At 37.5% G+C, this 21,504-nt stretch overlaps 3 protein-coding genes across 3 annotated transcripts; all 3 read left to right on the top strand.

Annotated features, from left to right (window-relative positions):
• The first annotated feature begins 3,952 nt into the window (after positions 1 to 3,952).
• Positions 3,953 to 6,260, top strand: fosab (v-fos FBJ murine osteosarcoma viral oncogene homolog Ab). The gene is made up of 4 exons (XM_079255948.1): positions 3,953 to 4,222; positions 4,593 to 4,820; positions 4,926 to 5,033; positions 5,152 to 6,260. The coding sequence occupies exons 1-4, from the start codon at positions 4,091 to 4,093 to the stop codon at positions 5,806 to 5,808; spliced, it is 1,125 nt and encodes a 374-aa protein (XP_079112074.1). The 5' UTR covers positions 3,953 to 4,090; the 3' UTR covers positions 5,809 to 6,260.
• A 4,240-nt stretch (positions 6,261 to 10,500) lies between these two features.
• tmed10 (transmembrane p24 trafficking protein 10) lies at positions 10,501 to 16,503 on the top strand. Its single transcript, XM_079254922.1, has 5 exons — positions 10,501 to 10,709; positions 11,658 to 11,778; positions 12,099 to 12,172; positions 14,780 to 14,906; positions 15,125 to 16,503. Exons 1-5 carry the CDS (start codon positions 10,524 to 10,526, stop codon positions 15,244 to 15,246), a joined length of 630 nt encoding a protein of 209 aa, XP_079111048.1. The 5' UTR covers positions 10,501 to 10,523; the 3' UTR covers positions 15,247 to 16,503.
• Positions 16,504 to 17,770: 1,267 nt separating this feature from the next.
• On the top strand, positions 17,771 to 20,752 carry eif2b2 (eukaryotic translation initiation factor 2B, subunit 2 beta). Its single transcript, XM_079255385.1, has 8 exons — positions 17,771 to 18,002; positions 18,497 to 18,617; positions 19,370 to 19,521; positions 19,771 to 19,934; positions 20,019 to 20,114; positions 20,191 to 20,328; positions 20,408 to 20,474; positions 20,574 to 20,752. Exons 1-8 carry the CDS (start codon positions 17,831 to 17,833, stop codon positions 20,729 to 20,731), a joined length of 1,068 nt encoding a protein of 355 aa, XP_079111511.1. The 5' UTR covers positions 17,771 to 17,830; the 3' UTR covers positions 20,732 to 20,752.
• The last annotated feature ends 752 nt before the right edge of the window (positions 20,753 to 21,504 follow it).

The following is a 21,504-nucleotide window of genomic DNA, read 5'->3' as shown; positions in this document are numbered from 1 at the left end:
GTTTTCCGCTGAGATCACAGTATAAAAAAGATCGAACCGTCAATCTACTCGAAAACTGATCCCAGTACGCCTACTCCATTTGCCAGGGTCATAAATGGTAACTATGCAGATATAGTGGAGAGGCCCGCCTTTTATAGTGAGCTGCAATTTTATGAATGAAATCTGTGTGGCGAGACTGAACCATTTTACAGAAAGACAATGGATAGAAAAATGTGGCTGAGGTATGTTTTAGACTTAAGTATTTATTTCACTGTCATGTCTGAACAGGAACATTCAGCAATCATTTCAGTTTAAGGCTTTTTATTTCCTCAAAAATCTTAAAAATAGCTTGCATGTATGAAGTGACACCCCTGCCTGCAAAAGAAGCCCATCGCCATGAATGAACTACGTCATTTCTTGTATGCAGCATCTGCATCATATGCCACACACACACACACACACACACACACACACACACACACACACACACACACCTTATAGCTGGTATTTTGAATAATACATTATTAATTATTTAAGATCACCATAAATAATATTGTAACTGTGATGGCAATAATCGAACAGACTGCATGAACCCCTTGTTTGGTTAATAAAACACCAGAATGTGCTGATAGAAGAAAAGTATGCACTAACTTCAAACATATTCAGACCAACAATAGGAAATCCATGAGTTGCACAGAGCTGTCAGAACATTGGCGGATTATTTATAATCTGTTAAATGAATTGTCATCTCCAGATCATATTGCTGTTTTACCTGTCTTTGCGTAAGAATAGCGCTCCAGCAACAGAGCAGTCGCTGTAGTAAAGCAGCCAATAGCGGAGTAGACCGGGTGAGCCATATATGGCTTTCCGGGGAACAGGAGCGCGCTGTGGAACTCAAAGAGCGCGCAGACGGACGTTCGGCTGCGTGCAGGCTGCGTGTGGCCCACACAACTACAAACCACAGTGAAACATGCGCCAGCACAGTTGTCCATCACGCATTTTAGCGGCTTAAAGCGTCATTAGGTGGTAGGCGCTACTTTGAAGACAGACAACATTAAAAAAAAAAAATTTTTTTTAAAGTGTGTGTGTGTGTGTGTGTGTGTGAGGGGGGGGGGGGGGGGGGGGGGGGCAAATGTGCAGCCTGTTAAAACGTCATTCTTTCAAATTAATGTAGTATTTTATTTTCCTGGACGGCTTTTGAGTTATTTTTGTCAAATGATTTTCACTTGCTGATTACATTTATTGTCACGAATTATGCAACGTCCCCTTGAATAATCTAATTAAGATAATAAAGCAATGCTTGTGTAGTCTGGATATGTTTCAGATCCACTGATGTGAATGGTACTGATGCTGAATAGAAAAGGGACCTCTCCCTGCTTAGTGGGGCCTCGCTTCCTGTTGCTTCCCGGCAGTTGCAGCTTCTCTGTTACCGGCACCTAACTGGGGGGGTCAGCTTGAGCCTATTCAGCGGCAGGCTGTCCAAAACAAGAATGGATCAAAGGTCGGACATAACAGCAAGCTACTGTCTCCGCGGCTCTGAGACTTGCTTTCATCAAAACAACTTGAGCGTGAATGTGCACGGTAGTAATTTATAGATTCAGTGACATCAGAGTTCAAACTTCATGTAAATAATACTGATCACTGAACTGCCTTCACTGCAAAGAGAACTCTAACAACATATGTAATAGATAGATAGATAGATAGATAGATAGATAGATAGATAGATAGATAGATAGATAGATAGATAGATAGATAGATAGATAGATAGATAGATAGATAGATAGATAGATAGATAGATAGATAGATAGATAGATAGATACTTTATGTATCCCTTTCAGGATGTTCCAAAAGTTCCTGAAAAAAGATAAATAGATTAAATAAAAGATTAACATTAGAAAAGTTTAGGGACAAGCTGGAACCCCCTTTAGTTTAGTTGCTGAGTAAGCATGCAAAGATCTACAGGGGAAAAAGTAAAATAAAGCAAACAAAGAACAGTATGAATGATATGGAAGCTTCTGTTCTTCCCAACCAATCAAACAGAACAAACTATCCACAAAGGTTGTTTGGTCTCCGGTTTCATTCCGCTGCTCTGCAGGCTCCATGAAGAGATCACATGAAAGACAGAGCGCTCACTCGTAAGCTATTTCCCGGAACCACGACTTTCGGCTCACTCGTTGACGTCATGACGTATTCTCACTGTAGCCGCTCTGTGAGACTCCGAAAATCAGGTTTCTTCTTTTCGTTGTAGTTACCCTCCTTAGCAACACAAAGGATCTTTGTTGCTATGCAAAATAAAGACGTCACTGACGCGAAGGGGCTGGACGTTGCTATGGTGACCAGAATCGTTCAACAAAACACGAGCGCGGGAAACAAAACACCAGACCTTTAATACAATTTGATGCACTTTGACACAATAACAAAATTGTTGGCTTTTATTAATAAGTGAATAAATAAAACATTAGGACCTTTTTTTAACACCACTACACCGTCAGCAGCTTGAAGCTGCCAACTCTGATTTTCCAGAATAGGGATAGGAATATTTATATATGAAACAACTATAATAATAATAATAATAATAATAATGATGATAATAATAATAATAGTAAAAAATGTTCAACTTTATCTTTTTGACATTAAAGATTGTTCTAGAAACCGATCGACTGAATTTAATACAGAAACACAATTTCTTTGTAAAATGCTAAAATAACTTATTTAACTTGACACCAAAGATGTCAATCATTCCATATTAAACTTGTATTTCACAAAATCACTGCATCTCCTAACCCTAGAAAGAGGTATGAGGATTTCCTCTTCCACTCGCTGTTGTTGAAAAGTAAACATAACAAACCAGTTATCAGTTTGTTCTGCAGGTAAACACACCCTTGTTTGTATTATACATGAAAGGTACAAGTATTGCCTCTAGGTGTAAAATAGTGTAACCTCTTTTGCCCTGACATGCATTCAGAATTTCTTTACTGCTTATAACTGCTTCAGAGTAGTTTTGAACTCAGGGAGACACTTGGCAGTATCATTTGTGTTTTGTTAAAGAACTTATGTCTTTGCATCTAAGAAAAACTGAAAACCGTGTAATTGTTGCTGTTTTAAAGTAACAATGTATTTATACAGTTTGTTGATCTCAATGTCTATATTCGTAAAAAAAAAAAAAATACAAAAAAGTGAAAAAATACACAAAACAAACAAACAAAAAACTGATATAACTGGCCTTAACACATACAAATACTGCCAATGTATTGTTTTTAATGGTGTAAGAATATGGCAGATGAACACCTTAGAAACTTAAAGAATTCAAAAGGAGAGCATCAGATGTTATGAAATCACAATGTACATCTGCTTTGGTACAATTTTGCACTTTAGTAGCCTGACAGGGAGAATTTTTTTTTAAAAAAAAGGAAGGACAACTGCAAAGTGTGACTTTGTATTGGATTTATTGGTCAAATTGAATACATTCAATTTGACAGTTTATTGAACAGAGGCGTTTCATTTTATATTTGATGTACTTTAGTGAGTTGAATGCACTTTTGCTTATCCCAGTTCAGAAAGTTTTCACAACTCAGTGTTTGTTGTATCGGATAACGTCATGTCACTGCCCGGCCAATCTCGCATGGTGTGTTTCCCATCAAGGTCCGCCCATTTTACAGGATGCACCATATATGGTATATTACGTATCGGGGATCCCGTTTCTGGAATATTCCATTTCTTGAACATGTTTTTATAATCACTCAAAACTCGTGCTTTTCGCTCTTGAATTACAGTTAAGCAGTCTAGTGCTGTGCAATTTGACTCCATTTACCAAAGTTAGAGCGATAATTTACATAATTATTCCGTTGCTATGTGCGTGTTTGGGTGGTTTTCTCCACTCTGTACCCAGCTAGGAGCGCCCTCCTCCTTTGCCGACGTCACGCCAGGCTTATAAAAGCGATCCGAGCTCTCAGAGGTGGTAGTTGAACTTTCAGTAGCAAAGCAACGAACAGAGGAAAGGGATCGAAAGCAGAACTGTAAACGTTTGACACAAATCTACCAGAAGGATTTCTTTGTCTTGGAATTACCTTCTTCTTTTTTTGTTGGGATCTTACTTGTCTTTCTGGGAACAATGATGTTCAACGCTTTCAACACGGAGTGCGATTCTTCCTCACGCTGCAGCACCGCGTCCCCGTCCGCGGATCTGGGATATTATCCGTCACCAGCAGGATCTTATTCGAGCATGGGATCTCCCCAGTCTCAGGTAAGCTATTTCCAGTCATATAGTTGCTAAGCATGTATTGATATGATATGTGAAATTATTATTTAATTTAATTGAATTAACATCCATTGGTTTGAACGAATAAATCTTAAGTGTCAAGTTAGTTAATGATAGCTGTATGGGTGGCAGATAGAAGCAGCTCATGGCAAGTTTTACTTGGAAAAGCATGTTGACCTTATTGTTGCATAGTGCAATGCAATCTTCATTCATCCACCTGGAAACTCTATAGAGAGCATATAACGTCATGACTGACATCATGAGGATATTTTTAAACAGTCCAGCTTTTCATAGGCCTTCTGTTGCAAGCCCTCCTGAAAAGTTATCCTCATAATCTTTTCTTTATTTCCTCCAGGAATTCACTGACCTGACAGCATCAAGTGCCTCCTTCATCCCCACTGTCACTGCTATTTCAACAAGCCCGGATCTGCAGTGGATGGTTCAGCCTCTGATCTCCTCAGTGGCCCCCTCTCATCGACCTCATCCCTACAGTTCAAGCCCCAGCCCAGCATATTCCAGATCAGCCATGAAGTCTGCAACATCTAAGGCTCACAACACTACTAAGAGAGGCAGAGTAGAACAGGTGAATATGAGCTGATCTTCTGTCTGAAGTGTTACATAATATAGTTTCATTTTCAATGTACATTACAGAGCTGGAGTCTTAACTTTTTTTCTTCTTTTTATTCAGATAAGCCCTGAAGAGGAGGAGAAGAGAAGAATTCGCAGAGAGAGAAATAAACAGGCAGCCGCTAAATGCCGCAACAGGAGGCGAGAGCTTACAGACACCCTGCAAGCTGTAAGTATCACACCAGATTTACAGTCGCTTATCAAAATGTAACTTCTGCCAAAGCTAATAGCAGTGTGATCCATCAGCCAACTAAAGGCATCTTCATTTATTTCTCTTCTCTTGGCAGGAAACTGATAAGCTGGAAGATGAGAAGTCCAGCCTGCAGAATGACATTGCCAATCTGCTGAAGGAGAAGGAAAGGCTTGAGTTCATTCTGGCTGCTCACCAGCCCATCTGCAAAATTCCCTCAGAGCTGGAAACAGACTTCCCCGTGTCCTCCATCTCTCCTACCCACTCCTGCCTTTCCATCAATGTGACTTCCCAACCAGAAACATCCAGTATTTCCAGCCAACCAACCTTCACCTCAACCTCCAATTCCATCTTCTCCAGCACCAGCTCTGTCCTGTCCACCACCACCATCTCTGGCAGCACTGTCAAGATGACAGACTTGGAAGCCTCTGTCCTGGAAGAGTCCCTGGATCTGCTGGCAAAAACAGAGATGGAAACAGCACGCTCAGTGCCAGAGGTTGACCTTACCAATTCCATCTACACAAATCAGGATTGGGAACCACTTCATACCTCAACCACTCATAACGACTTTGAATCCCTGTGCACACCTGTTGTGACCTGCACCCCAGCCTGCACCACCTACACGTCTTCATTTGTGTTCAGCTTCCCAGAGGTTGAGACCTTCCCCACTTGTGGCATTGCACACAGGAGAGGAAGCAACAGCAACGATCAGTCCTCTGACTCTCTCAGCTCACCAACCCTCCTGGCTCTTTAAAAACTCTTCCTTAAACAACAATTCTTCCAACCTGGCACATTTTCATGAAATATGAGATAGATGTGCGGATCACAGGGCTATGGAGAAGACTTATACCAGAAGGCAAATTATTTATGATTTATTTTGCCTTTATCTATACTTGCCTATTACACCAATGTAGCAAGTTAATAAGCATGTTTTAAACTAATACACCTAGTTGTTCTATGAGTTCCTATATGATTTCTTGGTGCTAGATAAAAACTTGTTGTGTATTGATGTGTTCGGAGCAATAGTTATTTGATCCAGTTTGTTTTCTGGTAAATGGAATGTGAAATGTTTGTGAACCTTTAAAAACTGGTGTGCTTTGTCTTTACCATGGTCTCAGTGGTCTCTCAGAATATTCAAGTTTTCTGTGAAAACTGTGCTTATAATTTATGAAATTTAAATTTATTTTTTTACACAGAGTGAATACAAATGTTGTTTGTTAAAATGTAAATAAAAATAGAGATATTTAAATTCAGTCATTTGTGTGAATGTATTTGTTCTCCTCTAATATTCTGGATTGTTTTTTTTTTTTTTTTTAAAGAACAGTAGCCAAAGAGAAAGCTTTGAAAAGACCATTTTGATTATGTCTAAAATTAGCCTGAATGAGGATAGCAGCATTTTTCCTGCACCTCCACTAGCTCTATTTATTGTTCCGTCTGTTGCCAAGGCTAACTGTACGTCAAGGGTCTAACGTCAGTGCGTTCTTTCCATTTTTTTTTTTTTTTTTTTTTTTTTCGCAAGCAATTCGCAAGCAGTGCGTGATGACGTTGTACTTCCTCGCCCAAATATAGAATCCTTCGGAGAGTCTCTGTTGCTGTCTGACAGCAGCAGAGTAGATGGGTTACACGGAATGGCTCGGACGCCTTTTTTTCTCTGAAACACACATTGCTTTGCTGCAGGGTTTCCTCCAAAGTGGAAGCCGCTTCAGCTGTTGGCGTGCTCAATGAAAATTGGGGAAGAATTATTGCACTGCTTCCTTAATCGGGGCCACATTGGGTTTTTCATATGTCGTTGCTTCTGCAAGACAGCGGCTGCCACGTTCTTTGAAAAAAAAAAAGAAAAAAAAAAACAAAAAAAAAACAGAAGTCCCTAAAGGATCCGAAAGCAATGTTACGAGCATAGCATACGCTTGGTTTTCCTGATTTAGTTCGCCCAATACGCAAAATGTCTCTCGTCACAGTCAGAAATGTTTTTCTGAAGTACAGAAAATGAATCCGAGTGGCTAAATGTGAGGTCTGTGTTCAGACTCTTTTTGGAGCATTGCTATGTTAAGATTAATGCTGATGTGGAACAGCTCTGGGAAATGTTTTTGAAAAGGTCAAATATAAATATCCAATGTGAAAAATGGTCATAGACCTAATAAATTGCAAAGACTTGGTCGTGAATTATGTTATGCATTGACTGTGGCCCTATATATTAAAATAAAGGGTCTCCAGGGAAATATGTCTCTTAAAGTTGTGGTTGATAACTGTAAAAAGAAGTGAAGCGAATGATCAAGGTAATCTTAATTTGTTATTTTCCAGTTGCAGCATACCACAGAAATTATTCCATTTGGGCAACACTGTTATTCTTTTTCAATGTATTATCAACTATTTCCCTTCCCTCCCCATAGCTGTCAGTCACTAGCCCATTTAACTTTTTATCAGTATTTCAACACAAACAGATTCATCGGAAGTAGGTTGCCTAATGGCTTCGACACAGGAAATGTGTAGTGTGTGTATGTGTAAGGGACATGCTCCATAAAAAATTGATCACACAATAACTAACTTTGATGTTTGATCCTTTTTAATGCAGCCACACCCTTTTTGTGCACCACATTATTGGATATATGGACACAAGGTTTCTCCTCCAAAGCTTAATCTGAAATAAAGCATATTGATGCTTTTGATAAGAAAAAGATTTAGCTCACGCTTGCAGAACACATGAAAGCTTTAATGAGCCTGTATTTAATCAGAACTTCTTGTTTAGCTGGTGTGAATCAGTTGCGTAACAGCTTGAGTTTGAGTATGGGTTTGTCTGTGCACTTAAGTAGAACCTTCTTTTCCTCGAAAAAGCTTCTGTGTGCAACCATACGGCACCAAATCACTATTAATATCTCTTTGCTGGGCTCCTGGAGATGGGGTAGCAGCAGAAATAGCAGGTGCCTATTGCTTCTTTTAACATCAGCATCGGCAGCAGTAAAATTAGACCACTGTGACGCCAACCTGCGTCGGTGCAGCAACCCAGGGGAGGAATCCGACAGCATATAGTGATAACAGAATGAGGGGAAGAAAATAAAACAGAGGGAAAGGGAGGAGGAGAAGAGGAAGCTGTAAGTATAACAGGAAAGGGGTGAGGGAGGTAGACAGAAATCCTTGCCTCTGTGTAACTATGAGAACAGCGATGATGAAACAGTGAAGTTCATCTACATGCCAACATGACAAGATCTCAGTTATGACTTCGCTGTATATTCACAAAAATGTATCTTTGGGCACTTCTCTTTTGTTGAAAGAGGAAATAAAGATTTAGGAAACCATACATGTTAAGGACAGTGACGATTTACACTGACAAGAAAACACAAGCTTACTGAGGCAAATGATAAACTGATTACAGTATGAAAACTATACAAGGCGTTGGTTTAATGGTTATAACTGAATTGCAGAAAATTTCAGTGTGCCATTCATTGTAGTTTATGACAAATTAAGTCTTGACTCAGGCTGGATTATGTGCAGTTTTTCTGTGTTCATCTGCTTTTTGTTTATTGTTTCAGTATCTCAAAGCAATAATGCACATCACACCCAGAATGACAGCAGTCAGTTGAAGGGTGTATGGAGACTTGCGTCAGCAGGCATTCACTTTTAAGGAAGTAGCATGCCCAGGAAAGTCAGGCTGACATGCAACTCTGACACAGCGCCAAGAGATAAGAAGTGGGTTGGTCAATCAGTTTATGAGTGGAAATTTTTTATTTTACAACAGTTCAAATTTCATTTCAACAAGTTAAATGTAGATTTTTCTGGATTTTCTTTGACAGTCTCAAAGGTCTGCAGCACACAGAGGTGGGTAACATGCTATTCTTAGAGGTTATTTGACGCACTGAGCTACAATACTGGAGGGATTTCTCTGTCCAATAATTACTGTTCACCCAGCGCCAGACTCTTCTCTCAGCAGCGTGTCCTCGTCATGTCTCATAGGATCAGTAACAGGGATGTTTCCCTGGAAACTGGACAGCTATATCATATAATTGGGTAATTCCTGATCTGTCAACAGAAAAATAACACCATTTAAAACATATTATATATATATATATATATATATATATATATATATATATATATATATATATATATATATATATATATATATATATATATGTATATATATATATTTATACATATATGTTTATATTTAAATATGTATGTATGAACCAATAAGATACCAGTGAGAAGTGATGTGTTTGCACAAGCCTTCCCACACACTGCCACTCAACATTAGTCTCATGAAAATGGCCACTCAGACCCACTAGGGGACCCAGGTTGAAGCAGTTTATGTAAGACTCCCACTAGTATATTATGAAAATGATGGTTGCTTGCCTCAAAATAATCTTGTAAAATTTGCCAAACGTTTTTAGTAAAAAATAGCATGTTTTACTGTTGCCCCCACTGCTCATGAAATCTTGGACTTGTAATTACCCTGAGATAAATGTTATATGAGATCTGTTTTAAGCTTTGTGTGGAAAGGACATAGTTCTATTCATCCTTGAACTGCCCTGAAAACAAGTTCTGCTTTTTTAGCTCATCATCCATGTATCTGTATTCCAAGTCTGCTTGAACTTGTTACAAGATTACATCTTCATCATCATACTCTATTATTACATTTGGTTACACTGCAGTAATAACATGTGATGCTTTATAAGAATACTTCCCCAGTATGTTGAAGTATATTTCTTGCCTTTGAGTGAATGATTTTCCTCAACTAAACAATGCAAACACTGTTTAACAAATAGATAAACAGAAATTATGCTTGACAAATAAAACTTTAGCATAGTTTCAAATGTTAACATGTGAATAAAAGATATTTTAACTTATTTATAGATTCTAACACACACACCAGTTTAAAGGAAGAAGCTCCTCTTGGATCTTTCAGCAGCAGCACATTAATGCCTGATTTATTTTTTCCCCTTTCCCTGTTCTGTGTCCCTCTATTAGGTTTGGTTTAATTTTCGTAAGTGTCTGATGTTTCCTGTCTGATGTCCAATCTTTCTCCTGTCTAAGATCTCCATCATTGGTCTGGTGTAACATTCCCTAAAGATGTTCCATCAAATACTTTCCTAACCCACCTCCCGTGATCTTTCACTGTGTAACATCTGAGAGTCCACCACTAATTTTTTTTTCTCTGATTGTGAGCTCAATCAATATCCTGTATTTTAGTGTCCATGTTTTAGTAACTCAAGGGTGAGTCATCAAAAGTGACCCCCAAACATGTTTTTTGTCACCTACCTGCTGTTAAGCTCAGGTTTACGAGAAGTTGCTTGACCGCAGTAGACTATTAATATATAATAATATATAAAATTATAATATATAATATTAATAGTTGCAGCGCAGTTTACCCTCCAGGTCAGCGGCGGCGCTGGAGCGCTCAATGAAGCCGGTAATAGGAGCTGGAAGTCGGTGTTAAGCTGGTTGGCTGGCACGGGCTGGTTGGTCGGTCGGTTGATGGTAGCCATGGCTCGAGTTGCTTCGTTGCTGCTGCTACCGGTTCTTATTGAATCGGTATTTTCCATTTCCTTCCAATTGCCGGTCAACTCCAGAAAGTGCTTACGAGAGGAGATCCATAAAGACGTCCTTGTCACGGGGGAGTATGAAATCAGCCAAGAGGCGAACACCAGAACTAATCTGAAGGTGAGCACAGACCTGCAACCAGCTACGCTCAAACCCAGCTATGTTTTACTGAGGTTTCTTTTGTTTTGTGTCCTTTTTAGAGGAAGTACCAGTTAGTAGTGCTAGTCGTTTATTGTAATATGTATTGGTTAAATTGTCAGTGCTAAACAACTACAGGGATTGACAGCTATTAGCACTGGAGCTAAATTAGGCCCGAGAAAACTCATCTTCCTGGTTTTATTAGCATATTAGCTCGCTACATATCACTCAGTTGTCGTTTTCTCTGAATAACATCATTTGTGTTTTGACATAATCACAAATTGCTTTGACTGGTTGAACGTGCATCTGGCCACATATTATCTATTTAGTTTATAGTTATTTGCTCCAATGAAAGTTTTAGGATTGGTGTCGCCGCATCGGCTCCGCTGCTGTTACACGTCAGTCTTAGCTTCCGTTCAGTTGGCAAAGGCGAGCTAGCAGCCTCGTTAGCCATTTACACGTCAACATTAGCCTGTTTTACATGCTGGTAAAATTAAACATATCAGACAACTGCCTCCATACTGCATACATTTGTGTTCGTCTTTATTTTGTGTACATATTTCTGTAAACGCAATATCGGAGAATTTTTTTTATTTTTCTATATTCCTAAAAGACGGAGGTGTTCCCTTTGTAACAGCTGGCTGTATGCTGTGTAGACTGCAATACAGTTACTGGTTATAAAGACTGTGTTTGTTTTCTGGTTTAGAAATAATATTACTATATATAATCCACCAAAAGAAATTCTTATATTGCAACCCGTCAGATATTGATTATGCACGACAAGCATTGTTTGGCAATTGAAAGTAGTCATTTCTAATTTAAGATCGCAGAACCACTAAATGAAACATTTTGTACGATATTGGAAGTTAATTTACTGCTTATGTATTCAACTGTGTTTTTTTTTTTTTTTTTTTTTTTTTCCCATTGTAGATTACAGATTCATCCAGCCACACTCTTTATTCCAAGGAAGATGCAACTAAAGGAAAGTTTGCATTCACCACAGAGGACTATGACATGTTTGAGGTTTGCTTCGAAAGCAAGTCACCTATGGGTAAGTGTATTAACTCAAAAGCCAGGTAACACAAAGGAGCTAGATTATAAATCATTTCAAGCCAAAGTCACAAAAGACCCGACCCAAACGCATGTTTTACTATGTTCATGTTTTCGTTTCAGTGAAATAGTTAAAGATTTTATGTCATGTTTAATAGAAATTTTCAAGATTTATTTACATGTCATCAGTGTTTCTGGATTTCACAAGTAATGTTAATAAAATTCAATTAGATCAAGTGTTTTTTATTATATCAGGTTTGCATATCACTTTCATTGCAATTTTGTATCTCCCTGAATTGTATATGATTTAAAAACTTACAGGAACTGGACGAGTTCCTGACCAGACGGTCCATCTGGACATGAAACATGGTGTTGAGGCCAAAAACTATGAAGAGGTAAGAAGGCTAAAATCTGTTTGCCATTTTAGAATGACCCACATTGTGTAGATCAGTGGTTCCCAAACCGGGGGGGGAAAACTTTCCCAGTTGTAAGTCAGGAGACTTGCAAACCTACTATTTTTACAAATAGTAAATTTTTTACAAATTTACTATTTGTAAAAATAGTAATGGGACATGATGATGAATCAACAATATAGTTTTCAAGTACTAAAATAAGAGAAAAAGAAAATTAAAATCATGGAGCTTATCTGCCCATGGGCTTGACCAATTATTAGTCAAGTAATCCTAATAGTCAGTGGTGTGCCACAAAGAGACACAGTATCTTGTATGTATCAAAATATGATAATCTGATATTATGAAGTATTAACCCAAGCAAGTTACAACACTTGAGGACTTTTTACCCTGAACACAATAAAAAAAACTCTTTGGTTACTTTAGAAATAAACCACCCAACTTTCATTTAGCAGTTTGTTTTTTTTTAAACTAATGCAGCATCTGTTTCACTACTATGCTAATCTGAAGTAGTTTACAGATAAATGTTTAAAATGGTTTAAAACATTTCTCAGCATAGTTTAAGAATTGATAATAGTTTGAACATTGACGTTGACTACCTGCAGCAAATAAATTAATGGTGCATTTCTTAGCATCTTTCTGTAGTTCATGGGATGTGGGTTGTGTGGTGGGCTTGACATTATTGTAGTTGATGAAAAGGGGGCCCTGTAGAAAGATTTTAGGAACCACTGATGTAGATAATAAAAGTATTGTCCTATTAGTCCATCTTTCAGTCAGATTTATTTCTGAGAATACATTTTTTTCAATTTGGCAAAAAAAACCTGTTCATCTATTTATTCATTTAAAAAAGTAGACGGCCATTAAAACTATTTGATTATATATTAGCATACCTATATACTCTTTCCTGTAATTGTAGGTTAGTGCTGAAATTAATTTAAAAAAAATTATGTATAGAATTTCAGTTTTGATTATAAGTTAATAAATCTGGTCTGGCAACTGATTCTCTTGTTCTTAATCACAGCACTGTGACACACAAAAAAAACCCAGTAATGTGCAGGAGGTTCTTTGCTTCTAAATATTTTTTTTCCCTTAAACACAAACATGATAATGTGCACCATAACATTTCTTTGTAATCCCACAGAGAATGTATTTGCTTCAGGCGCATCTTAAGTATTCAAGGGATAAACTGCTGTAAGCTGAGAATCACCTTCCCACCCTCACATTGTGCACAAACGTAACACGCAGTTCATCTGAAAATGTGTTGGTGGATGTTCAGAGCTCAAGAGTGAGGACATTCCTGCCTGTAGGCAGGAGGGTGGAGCTGAAGTTGCACATGTATTGTCCTACGTCAGTAGTTGCGTTACTCTGAACTAATTTGCAATCTTTTCAGTGCAGGGTTTGTCGGGATTTGTTGCAACACAACGCATACTTGGCAGATCCAAGCTTTAATACTTTCTTTCTGTCATTGCTTTTCTGATGTAGATGTTAATTCATGTTTGTTTGTTTGGCCTGCTGAACAACACATTTTTCTAATTGGTTCATCTGGTCTACATGAAAGGAAAAAAAGTTGTTAGTTTAAGGTTGTACCTTGATTAATTTATGGCAAACAGGTCACTCATATGGACTGACGGGTTGCCTACTCATTGGATAATTTAGCTGGAGTATAACGTATACAGTATTTTTTATTACATTTTTCAACTTTTGTCAAATAAGAAGTCAACATTTGTTTGTTAATTATTTTTTGTTAGTTTGTGGGTTATACATGGAAACAAAGGCATAGGAAAATATTATGAAAATAAAAGAAAATGATGTTACAATCAAAAAGAGACGAAGGTCTGTATAGACCATATATTTGTCAAATGGCCCCTTTGTAGTGCTCAGTTGTCCAGGATCCCTTCCTTTGTATGTTGCCACAATGTTGTGTTCCTATTTGCAATATAGCTGTAGCTGGAGAGTAAAGCATGCTGTGTGGTGTCATCAGCTGGTAGAAGTTGCATTGCATGTCTGTAGCAGACATTCATTGATATCAACAAAATAAAAATTTGAGGTGGAGAAAAAAAGAATCTAATATGCACAAACTGTTGCGTACCTACCAACCAAACCACGTTGACTATTTAGATACAATTTTAACTGTAATACTTTCCCCGTTGTATGTCAGGAGACTTGCAAACCTAAAACAATGTTTTATTACTGTATCTGTGATCACATTCTGCTTCGAGTGTATGGAAAAATTGTTGTTCATTACAACATATAAAGGGAATGGCTGCTATAAAAATCTAAAGAAAATCGAAACGGGTTTCTTTTTCAGTGGCTTCAATTACCTACGAAATAAGCTGACATCATGCTATCCTTTCTCTTTCATTTTGTGTATTCACCACAGTCATTTTAAAACGGTTCGCTTCGCGTGCAGCTGTTTATCTCTCATCTCAATCTAAATGGCAGTGTTGTCATAAGGAATGCATGGCAAATAGTAGCACACTGTACTGGTACTTGGCTAAAGTGTGACACCTGCTGGACAGATAATTTACCGCTGACTTACATGTATGTGGGGTTAACTTTCAGTGGTTTCTGAAGCATGTTTTATCCCTTCAGATTGCGAAAGTGGAAAAACTGAAGCCTCTCGAAGTTGAGCTCAGGCGACTGGAAGACCTGTCGGAGTCCATCGTGAATGACTTTGCTTACATGAAAAAAAGAGAAGAAGAGATGCGGGACACCAATGGTAAGAGGACACATTTCATACCTGTTAACAGGAAAGAATGCAACTATTGATCTTTAATTGATAACTAAGAGTAGTATTTTTTTTTTTTTTTTTCTAAAAAAGTTATATAAAAAGGAAACCTAATTTTGTTGTGTTAAACTTTATTGGTCATTTCACTGTAACCATCAGTTGTATTATTTACAGGGCAGTAACATGACTTGTCTTTCTCAATATTTCAGAGTCCACTAACACACGTGTGTTGTACTTCAGTATATTCTCCATGTGCTGTCTCATTGGGCTAGCTACATGGCAAGTCTTCTACTTGCGACGCTTCTTCAAGGCAAAGAAACTGATTGAGTAGAGCAACTCCTCTGGCTCCTTGCCTCGAGGGATGCCGTCTGCCCATCAGCCCACACATCCCAGCATCCACCCTCTTTGGACTCGCTTCAGCAAACAACAGGAAGTGGAGTTGAAGGGCTCAAAATGTAGTTTCTAAGGTTAAAAGAAAGTATCAAGAAAAAAATTCACTTGCATATTCAGTGGTTTGAAAACATAAAAAGCTCTGCAGAGAGAAATGCACTGTGAGACATGGAAGAGTAATTTTGTCATGTTCACATTTCTTTCTGCACCGTTTTGAATGTTGCAACTTGTTCCTTCAATCAGTTGAACAGTGGCTTTCTGGTTTTGAGCTCAGTTTGAATGGATGTGCCATGAGCGAATGTCTTTGCCCTTCTGTTGATATAAACATTCTTTGCCATGCCAAACAAACTACATGCTTGGTGCCCTTTTTGTCGAGTAAAGGCTCATCGAGAACGTCGTTTGTTGTTACTTTAAGACAATTGGCAACCACTGAACTTCTGTGTTGTCTCCTAATTTGCATATATGTTCGGTAGCTAAACTTAACCGTGTCTTGAGTTTGTTTTCATGTTGTAATTGCCACTTAGTTGCTTCTACTGGTATTTTTTTTTTCCGGGGGGAGGGTTTGAGTTGTAAGAGTTATTTTCACATAACTGTAAATTAGGTCACTTATTTGAGCTCTTGCATGTTTTCAAACACCATTCAAAAGTATCCAGGAACCAAAAACCTTGTTCTTGCACCCACATGATTTTGTATCGTAATCATCATATATATATATATATATATATATATATATATATATATATAAAAAATATATTTATGCAAGTGTCTCTTGTCAGAGTGCAGTCGTTGGGAGGATGTGACAAGAAATGAAGTTATCCAAACATGCCCTTTTTCTTTTTTCTTTTTTTTTTTTTCTTTACACTGGTCAGTTTAATTATTCTTGTAAAGGACTTTAAGGATACAATAAGAGTAAAGTTCTCAGAAAATTAGTTTCCAATAACAGTACTTGCAGATCCATCCAGTGTTGTGTTCATTGGAAATGTTTGAGGCTGGGGCTACATGAATGGGGGAGGTTGTCGATATTCATGTTTTTTTTGGGTTTTTTATTTTGGGTTTTTTTTTTTTTTTTTTTACAGGGATTAATTGAGGCTGTCCTGGGTACATTTTTAACAATGAACATGCGCGTTGTGCGCAATCAGTGATTTTTATGTTGACTGATAAATTTTGTAAATTTGTGTTGGGCTTTTATTCAATAAAATATTGGATGGATTTACATTAGTTATTTTCCAGTGAAAATGAGTGGTTCTACTGTCTGTGCTTTGGTAAGGCGGCCGGGCCGGGCTGCACAGGGTTAAAGCTAGCTGCTGGTCGCATGTCTGTGGTCAAAAACCAGCCACTGCTGGTTAGAATTCTCATTTACTGGAAGCAACTGCAACAAATGATTACTCCTGGATTTCATTATGTTTTTGTTTCTGTCTTGTCTGCAAGTCCCCTTCAGACAGCAATGACACGTTTTTTTTTTTCTTAGCGAAGTGAAATATAAAAAATAGATAAAACCCAGTTCTTGCTCAACGTGTGCTACTTAGTACTTCATATATTGTTTACACAAATATAAACTACTTTTACCATTTAGTTTTTTTCAATCGTTCAAAGTCCCTTTCAAATGGCAATAAGAAGCATTTTCATTACAGTTTAAAGGTCACTAACCTTACTTACTTTAATAAGGAGGTCACAAAACAGGTACAACTGAATGTAGTACTTTTTCTTTTTTATTATTACATGTATGAATAATATTAAACAGTTAAACTTAGCAGTTTTAAAGTAATTGACTATTAAAGTCCCTTCTGGAATGCAATAAGACATTTTTGTCTGACTTCAAAGTGCAATAAAAGCAGTTTCTTCAATAGGTAGTTCACCAAACCTGAATAGTTGAACTTAATATTTATTTTATTACTTGCAAAAATACTATGAAATACTTTTTCTGTGTACTATACCAGTAATTCACCTCAAAAGTCCTTCACAGGTGGCAAAAAAAAAAAACACCATTCAACTTTTAAGAGGGAGATTTATTTCATAAGTAGTTTACAAAACTTGTGCTGTTGGACTATTTCATATACTACTTGCATGAGCCATTTTTGGTAAACTTTAATTGAATAACTGGAATGAAATCAATTTTTTTTCCATAAATAATTCACCAAATCTGCATTATTGAACTTAGTACTTCCTAAACTATGTTTCTTTTAACACTTAAATTTATTCCATTTACTCAAGTTTCATTCAATATATTCAGACTTTCATTCAATATTCTCAAGTTTCATCCCATATTTCCATTTGAATTATTTGTGTGTATATATATATATATATAGAGAGAGAGAGAGAGAGAGAGAGAAAGAAAAAATCAAGAGCTGCCGTAACTGTGGTCCAAAGCAAAGTAAAATTAATCCAATAGCTCGTGATCCAATCACAAAAGAGCGCAGTCACACTAACCCGGATGTACTTCAGAAGTACTTCCTCGTCTACATGTTTTTGTGTTAGACACACATTAGGGATCTCATTCTGGCAGCACGACGATATTTACAACAACCATGCCGGGTCCATATAAAGAAACGGACCTAACGGAACGAGTTGAAGCTTTTCTTTCCGACCTGAAGCGCGGGGGAAGCGGGACGGGACCTCTTCGGGGCTCGGCGGAGACCGCGCGAGAAACAACAGCCCTGCTCCGCAAAATTACAGCTCAGGCTCGGTGGAGCAGCGCAGGTGCTACATGCCACTCTTTCACTGCGTCACATTGAATTTTGATATTACTAGAGATAATTAAAATACAATGAAAAACTGGGTGGATTGTAAACAGCAGCTGTTCTAACAGCTGTTTATAGTCTGCTTGTAGTTTTGTATAAACTATTGATGGGAAACATACGTGTTAAAACTGCTGTTTAAAAGTCATAATTTCTTTACTTTTCATATGAATACATAAATCCTAATGCATAAAAGAAATTCACCTCCATGTTAAATAAATGAACACATACGACCAGTAATTGCGAGCATATTATTAGAGCTTTTTTGTTGTTAATTTGAATGTTATTTTGTTAAGTATGTTTTTACTGTATGCTTAAACATTTTTCTTGATAGGTTTAACATTTTCCATTTATGAAGGAGGTGTACTGATTAGAGATGTAATTCACCTGATTATAACACAAGAAACCATTACCAATCCGTTACCATCATGTTTGAGATTTAACATTGTTTTTCAGGTGATCTGATGGAAATAATCCGGAAAGAGGGTTGGAGAATGTCTGCAGCCCAGCCATCAGAGACCACTGTTGGTAACATGATCAGAAGAGTATTGAAGATCATTAGAGAGGAATATGCCAGGTGAGGTCACCTCAGAGTAAATTTAAGCATATTTCATTTCTTTACATTAACTAAAACAAAGTAAGGACCAAGTGAAATAGAAAAACTGTATTTCATTATTAAATGTACCAAAGAAATATGCCAAATGTTAAGAAAATTAAGTGTAGGTCATTGTTACATTGTACTTAAATAATGCAAATATATATATATATTCTACCTTTTTATTTGTGTATTAATGTTCTAATATCTTATTGTATCCTTAAAGTCCTTTTTTGTAAATTAATTAAATTAAGTTAATTTCCATGCTGCTGGGTTGTTACCAGACAAACCAGCCACTGTTTTCCCAGGGTGGGCTAGTATTTAAATTGAATGAGATTCCTACGCTAAAAGCCATTCAAACATTATATAACTTTCATCTCAAACTTGAGTCACTGATAATAAGTTTACTTAATATGGTCATGCTGAATATGGTCAGAGTTTGTACTGTCTATGTCAGGGGTGTCCAAAGTTGGTCTTTGAGACCCGATGTCCTGCAGAGTTTCCATGTAGCCCTTTTTCAACACACCTGACTCACAGTAATTGCATCCAACAGTCAATGAGGTTCTGCCAGCGACTGATTAGTTTGAATAAGGTGTGTTGGAACAGGGACACAAGGAAAACCTGCAGGACATCTGCCCTCGAACACCGACTTTGGACACCCCTGTTCCATACCTTCTACACAAGTTTTTGAAAAACAATCAAGTGTTAAGTAAACTTTTACCTCATTTCTTTAGGTCTCGAGGTAGCAGTGAGGAGGCAGATCAGCAGGAGTCACTTCACAAGCTCTTAACATCTGGAGGGCTCAGTGAGGAGAACTTCAGGCAGCATTTTGCTCCCCTCAGAGCGAATGTCATAGAAGCTATCAATGAGTTACTGATAGAGCTTGGTAAGCTTTACTTGACTTTGCAGTGGTAAATTTGAACTGAAAATTCACTTAATAACCTTTGAAGCACATCATCACTGCATGAGAGAGCGCGTTTAACAAAAAGCCTGAAAGCACACACAGGCATGCAAATCAAACCAAGGCAGTCCCAAACAAAGTAACAGGGTTGTGTTTTGTTTTGTTTTTTAATTGCTTGTGACTTTGTCTACCAAATCCATGTTTTCTCTTCTTTTTTACTGCTCTCTTTCTTAGAGGGAACAACTGACAACATTGCTATGCAAGCCCTGGAGCACATCCACTCCAATGAGGTCATCATGACAATTGGACGCTCACGCACAGTGGAAGCCTTCCTCAAAGATGCAGCACGTAAACGCAAGTTCCACGTCATTGTGGCAGAGTGTGCTCCCTTCTGTCAGGTAACTAACACATCAAGATTTCATGAAATGCTAATTATATACATTGACAATATTATTAACAACTTATTGTTTCATCTGCCAAAGGGACATGAAATGGCTACTGAACTGTCAAAAGCTGGCATTGAAACAACTGTGATTGCAGATGCTGCCATATTTGCTGTCATGTCTCGGGTTAATAAGGTATCTATCCACATTGAAGACTTAAAGATGTGTCACAACAGGGAATGCCTTTTAATTGTTTGATCATCTCTTTCAGGTCATCATTGGCACACAGACGGTTTTAGCCAACGGTGGTTTAAGGGCCATCAATGGGACACATACTCTTGCCTTGGCAGCCAAGCACCACTCAACACCTCTCATTGTTTGCTCTCCAATGTTCAAACTCTCACCTCAGGTAAGAAAACACTTTAGTCCTTCAGGTTTCTATAGTCTATTTCCTATGAAAAGTATAAAACTTATCTTTACTTTTGCAGTTTCCAAATGAAGAGGACACCTTCCATAAGTTTGTTTCCCCACATGAGGTGCTCCCTTTTACTGAAGGTATTTTTTTTTTTTTTAACAAAACGGTTGTGTGGGATGCTACTAACAATGCTTCAGTTGTTTCTTTAAATGAAAGCTCATAGTTGATTTGTTTTCCAGGTGAAATCCTATCGAAGGTGAACGTGCACTGTCCAGTGTTCGACTATGTTCCTCCTGAGCTCATCACACTGTTTATCTCTAACATCGGGGGACATGCACCATCATATATTTACCGACTGATGAGTGAACTTTACCATCCAGAAGACCATGAGCTTTAACCTATGTGATCAACAAATGAATAAAATGAAGTAGTAAATAGATTTTGTTGTTGTTATTACTAATTGTGTGATTTTATTTTTCAAATTAGGACATGCCAATTCATCTTTTTTCCCTGAGAGTGGGCATTACTTTTTATATGGAAACTTCATTAAATGAAGTTGAATGAAATTAAATGGTCCCTTTATTAAATCCCATATGTCCTCAAAGTAAAAGAATCTTTAATCCTTTAAAATAATTCCTGTATTCAGTAGATTACACCAATCACCCTTATATCACTTGTTTCTTATTTCATTTCTAAGACTTCGTGAAAAGTTGCAATTGACTATAACCTTTTGGGTTATGTTGCTAACAGAAAAGTAAACCACAGCCATGGAATAAACAACCTCTGCCTTAGTGGATGTAATTGCTGCAAAAGTACAGAGCAAAATGATCAGGCAGTAGTTTTCTCAATCTCTAGTCATTGGTGTAGAAAACCAGAAACTATATTTAGATAGACAGAGCTTATTTAAACCAGTCAAACTACTGTTATTTATCATTAACCTAAAAGCATAATTACAACAACATAATTATTTTCTTATTTTCATGATTATACAATGCCAAATTAACCAGAATTGTTTGAAGAGTTTAAGGAAGATATCACAATTTTGCCAAAATATGACATGGGATCATGCAATGAGTCTGGCAATGTACAGACACATTAGGAAAAACCTGATGGGGTCTTAGTGGGGACAATACAAGCAAAATAGTATAAAATACAACAAGGTTCTGACCA

This window comes from Telmatherina bonti, assembly GCF_933228915.1.
Source record: "Telmatherina bonti genome assembly, chromosome: 16".
In the NCBI taxonomy this organism is placed as follows: domain Eukaryota; kingdom Metazoa; phylum Chordata; class Actinopteri; order Atheriniformes; family Telmatherinidae; genus Telmatherina; species Telmatherina bonti.
The sequence above is the reverse complement of the archived record's forward strand: the minus strand, read 5'-3'. Positions and strand labels throughout refer to the sequence as shown.

What these genes read in the sequence shown, in the direction of transcription:
- fosab (XM_079255948.1), top strand. Translation starts at nt 4,091, where the DNA reads ATGATGTTCAACGCTTTCAACACGGAGTGCGATTCTTCCTCACGCTGC. An exon ending in TGGGATCTCCCCAGTCTCAG is followed by an intron (nt 4,223 to 4,592) that starts GTAAGCTATTTC and finishes TATTTCCTCCAG; the next exon opens with GAATTCACTGACCTGACAGC. An exon ending in TTACAGACACCCTGCAAGCT is followed by an intron (nt 5,034 to 5,151) that starts GTAAGTATCACA and finishes TTCTCTTGGCAG; the next exon opens with GAAACTGATAAGCTGGAAGA.
- tmed10 (XM_079254922.1), top strand. Translation starts at nt 10,524, where the DNA reads ATGGTAGCCATGGCTCGAGTTGCTTCGTTGCTGCTGCTACCGGTTCTT. An exon ending in ACACCAGAACTAATCTGAAG is followed by an intron (nt 10,710 to 11,657) that starts GTGAGCACAGAC and finishes TTCCCATTGTAG; the next exon opens with ATTACAGATTCATCCAGCCA. An exon ending in CGAAAGCAAGTCACCTATGG is followed by an intron (nt 11,779 to 12,098) that starts GTAAGTGTATTA and finishes AAAAACTTACAG; the next exon opens with GAACTGGACGAGTTCCTGAC.
- eif2b2 (XM_079255385.1), top strand. Translation starts at nt 17,831, where the DNA reads ATGCCGGGTCCATATAAAGAAACGGACCTAACGGAACGAGTTGAAGCT. An exon ending in TGAGTTACTGATAGAGCTTG is followed by an intron (nt 19,522 to 19,770) that starts GTAAGCTTTACT and finishes TCTCTTTCTTAG; the next exon opens with AGGGAACAACTGACAACATT. An exon ending in GGTGCTCCCTTTTACTGAAG is followed by an intron (nt 20,475 to 20,573) that starts GTATTTTTTTTT and finishes TTTGTTTTCCAG; the next exon opens with GTGAAATCCTATCGAAGGTG.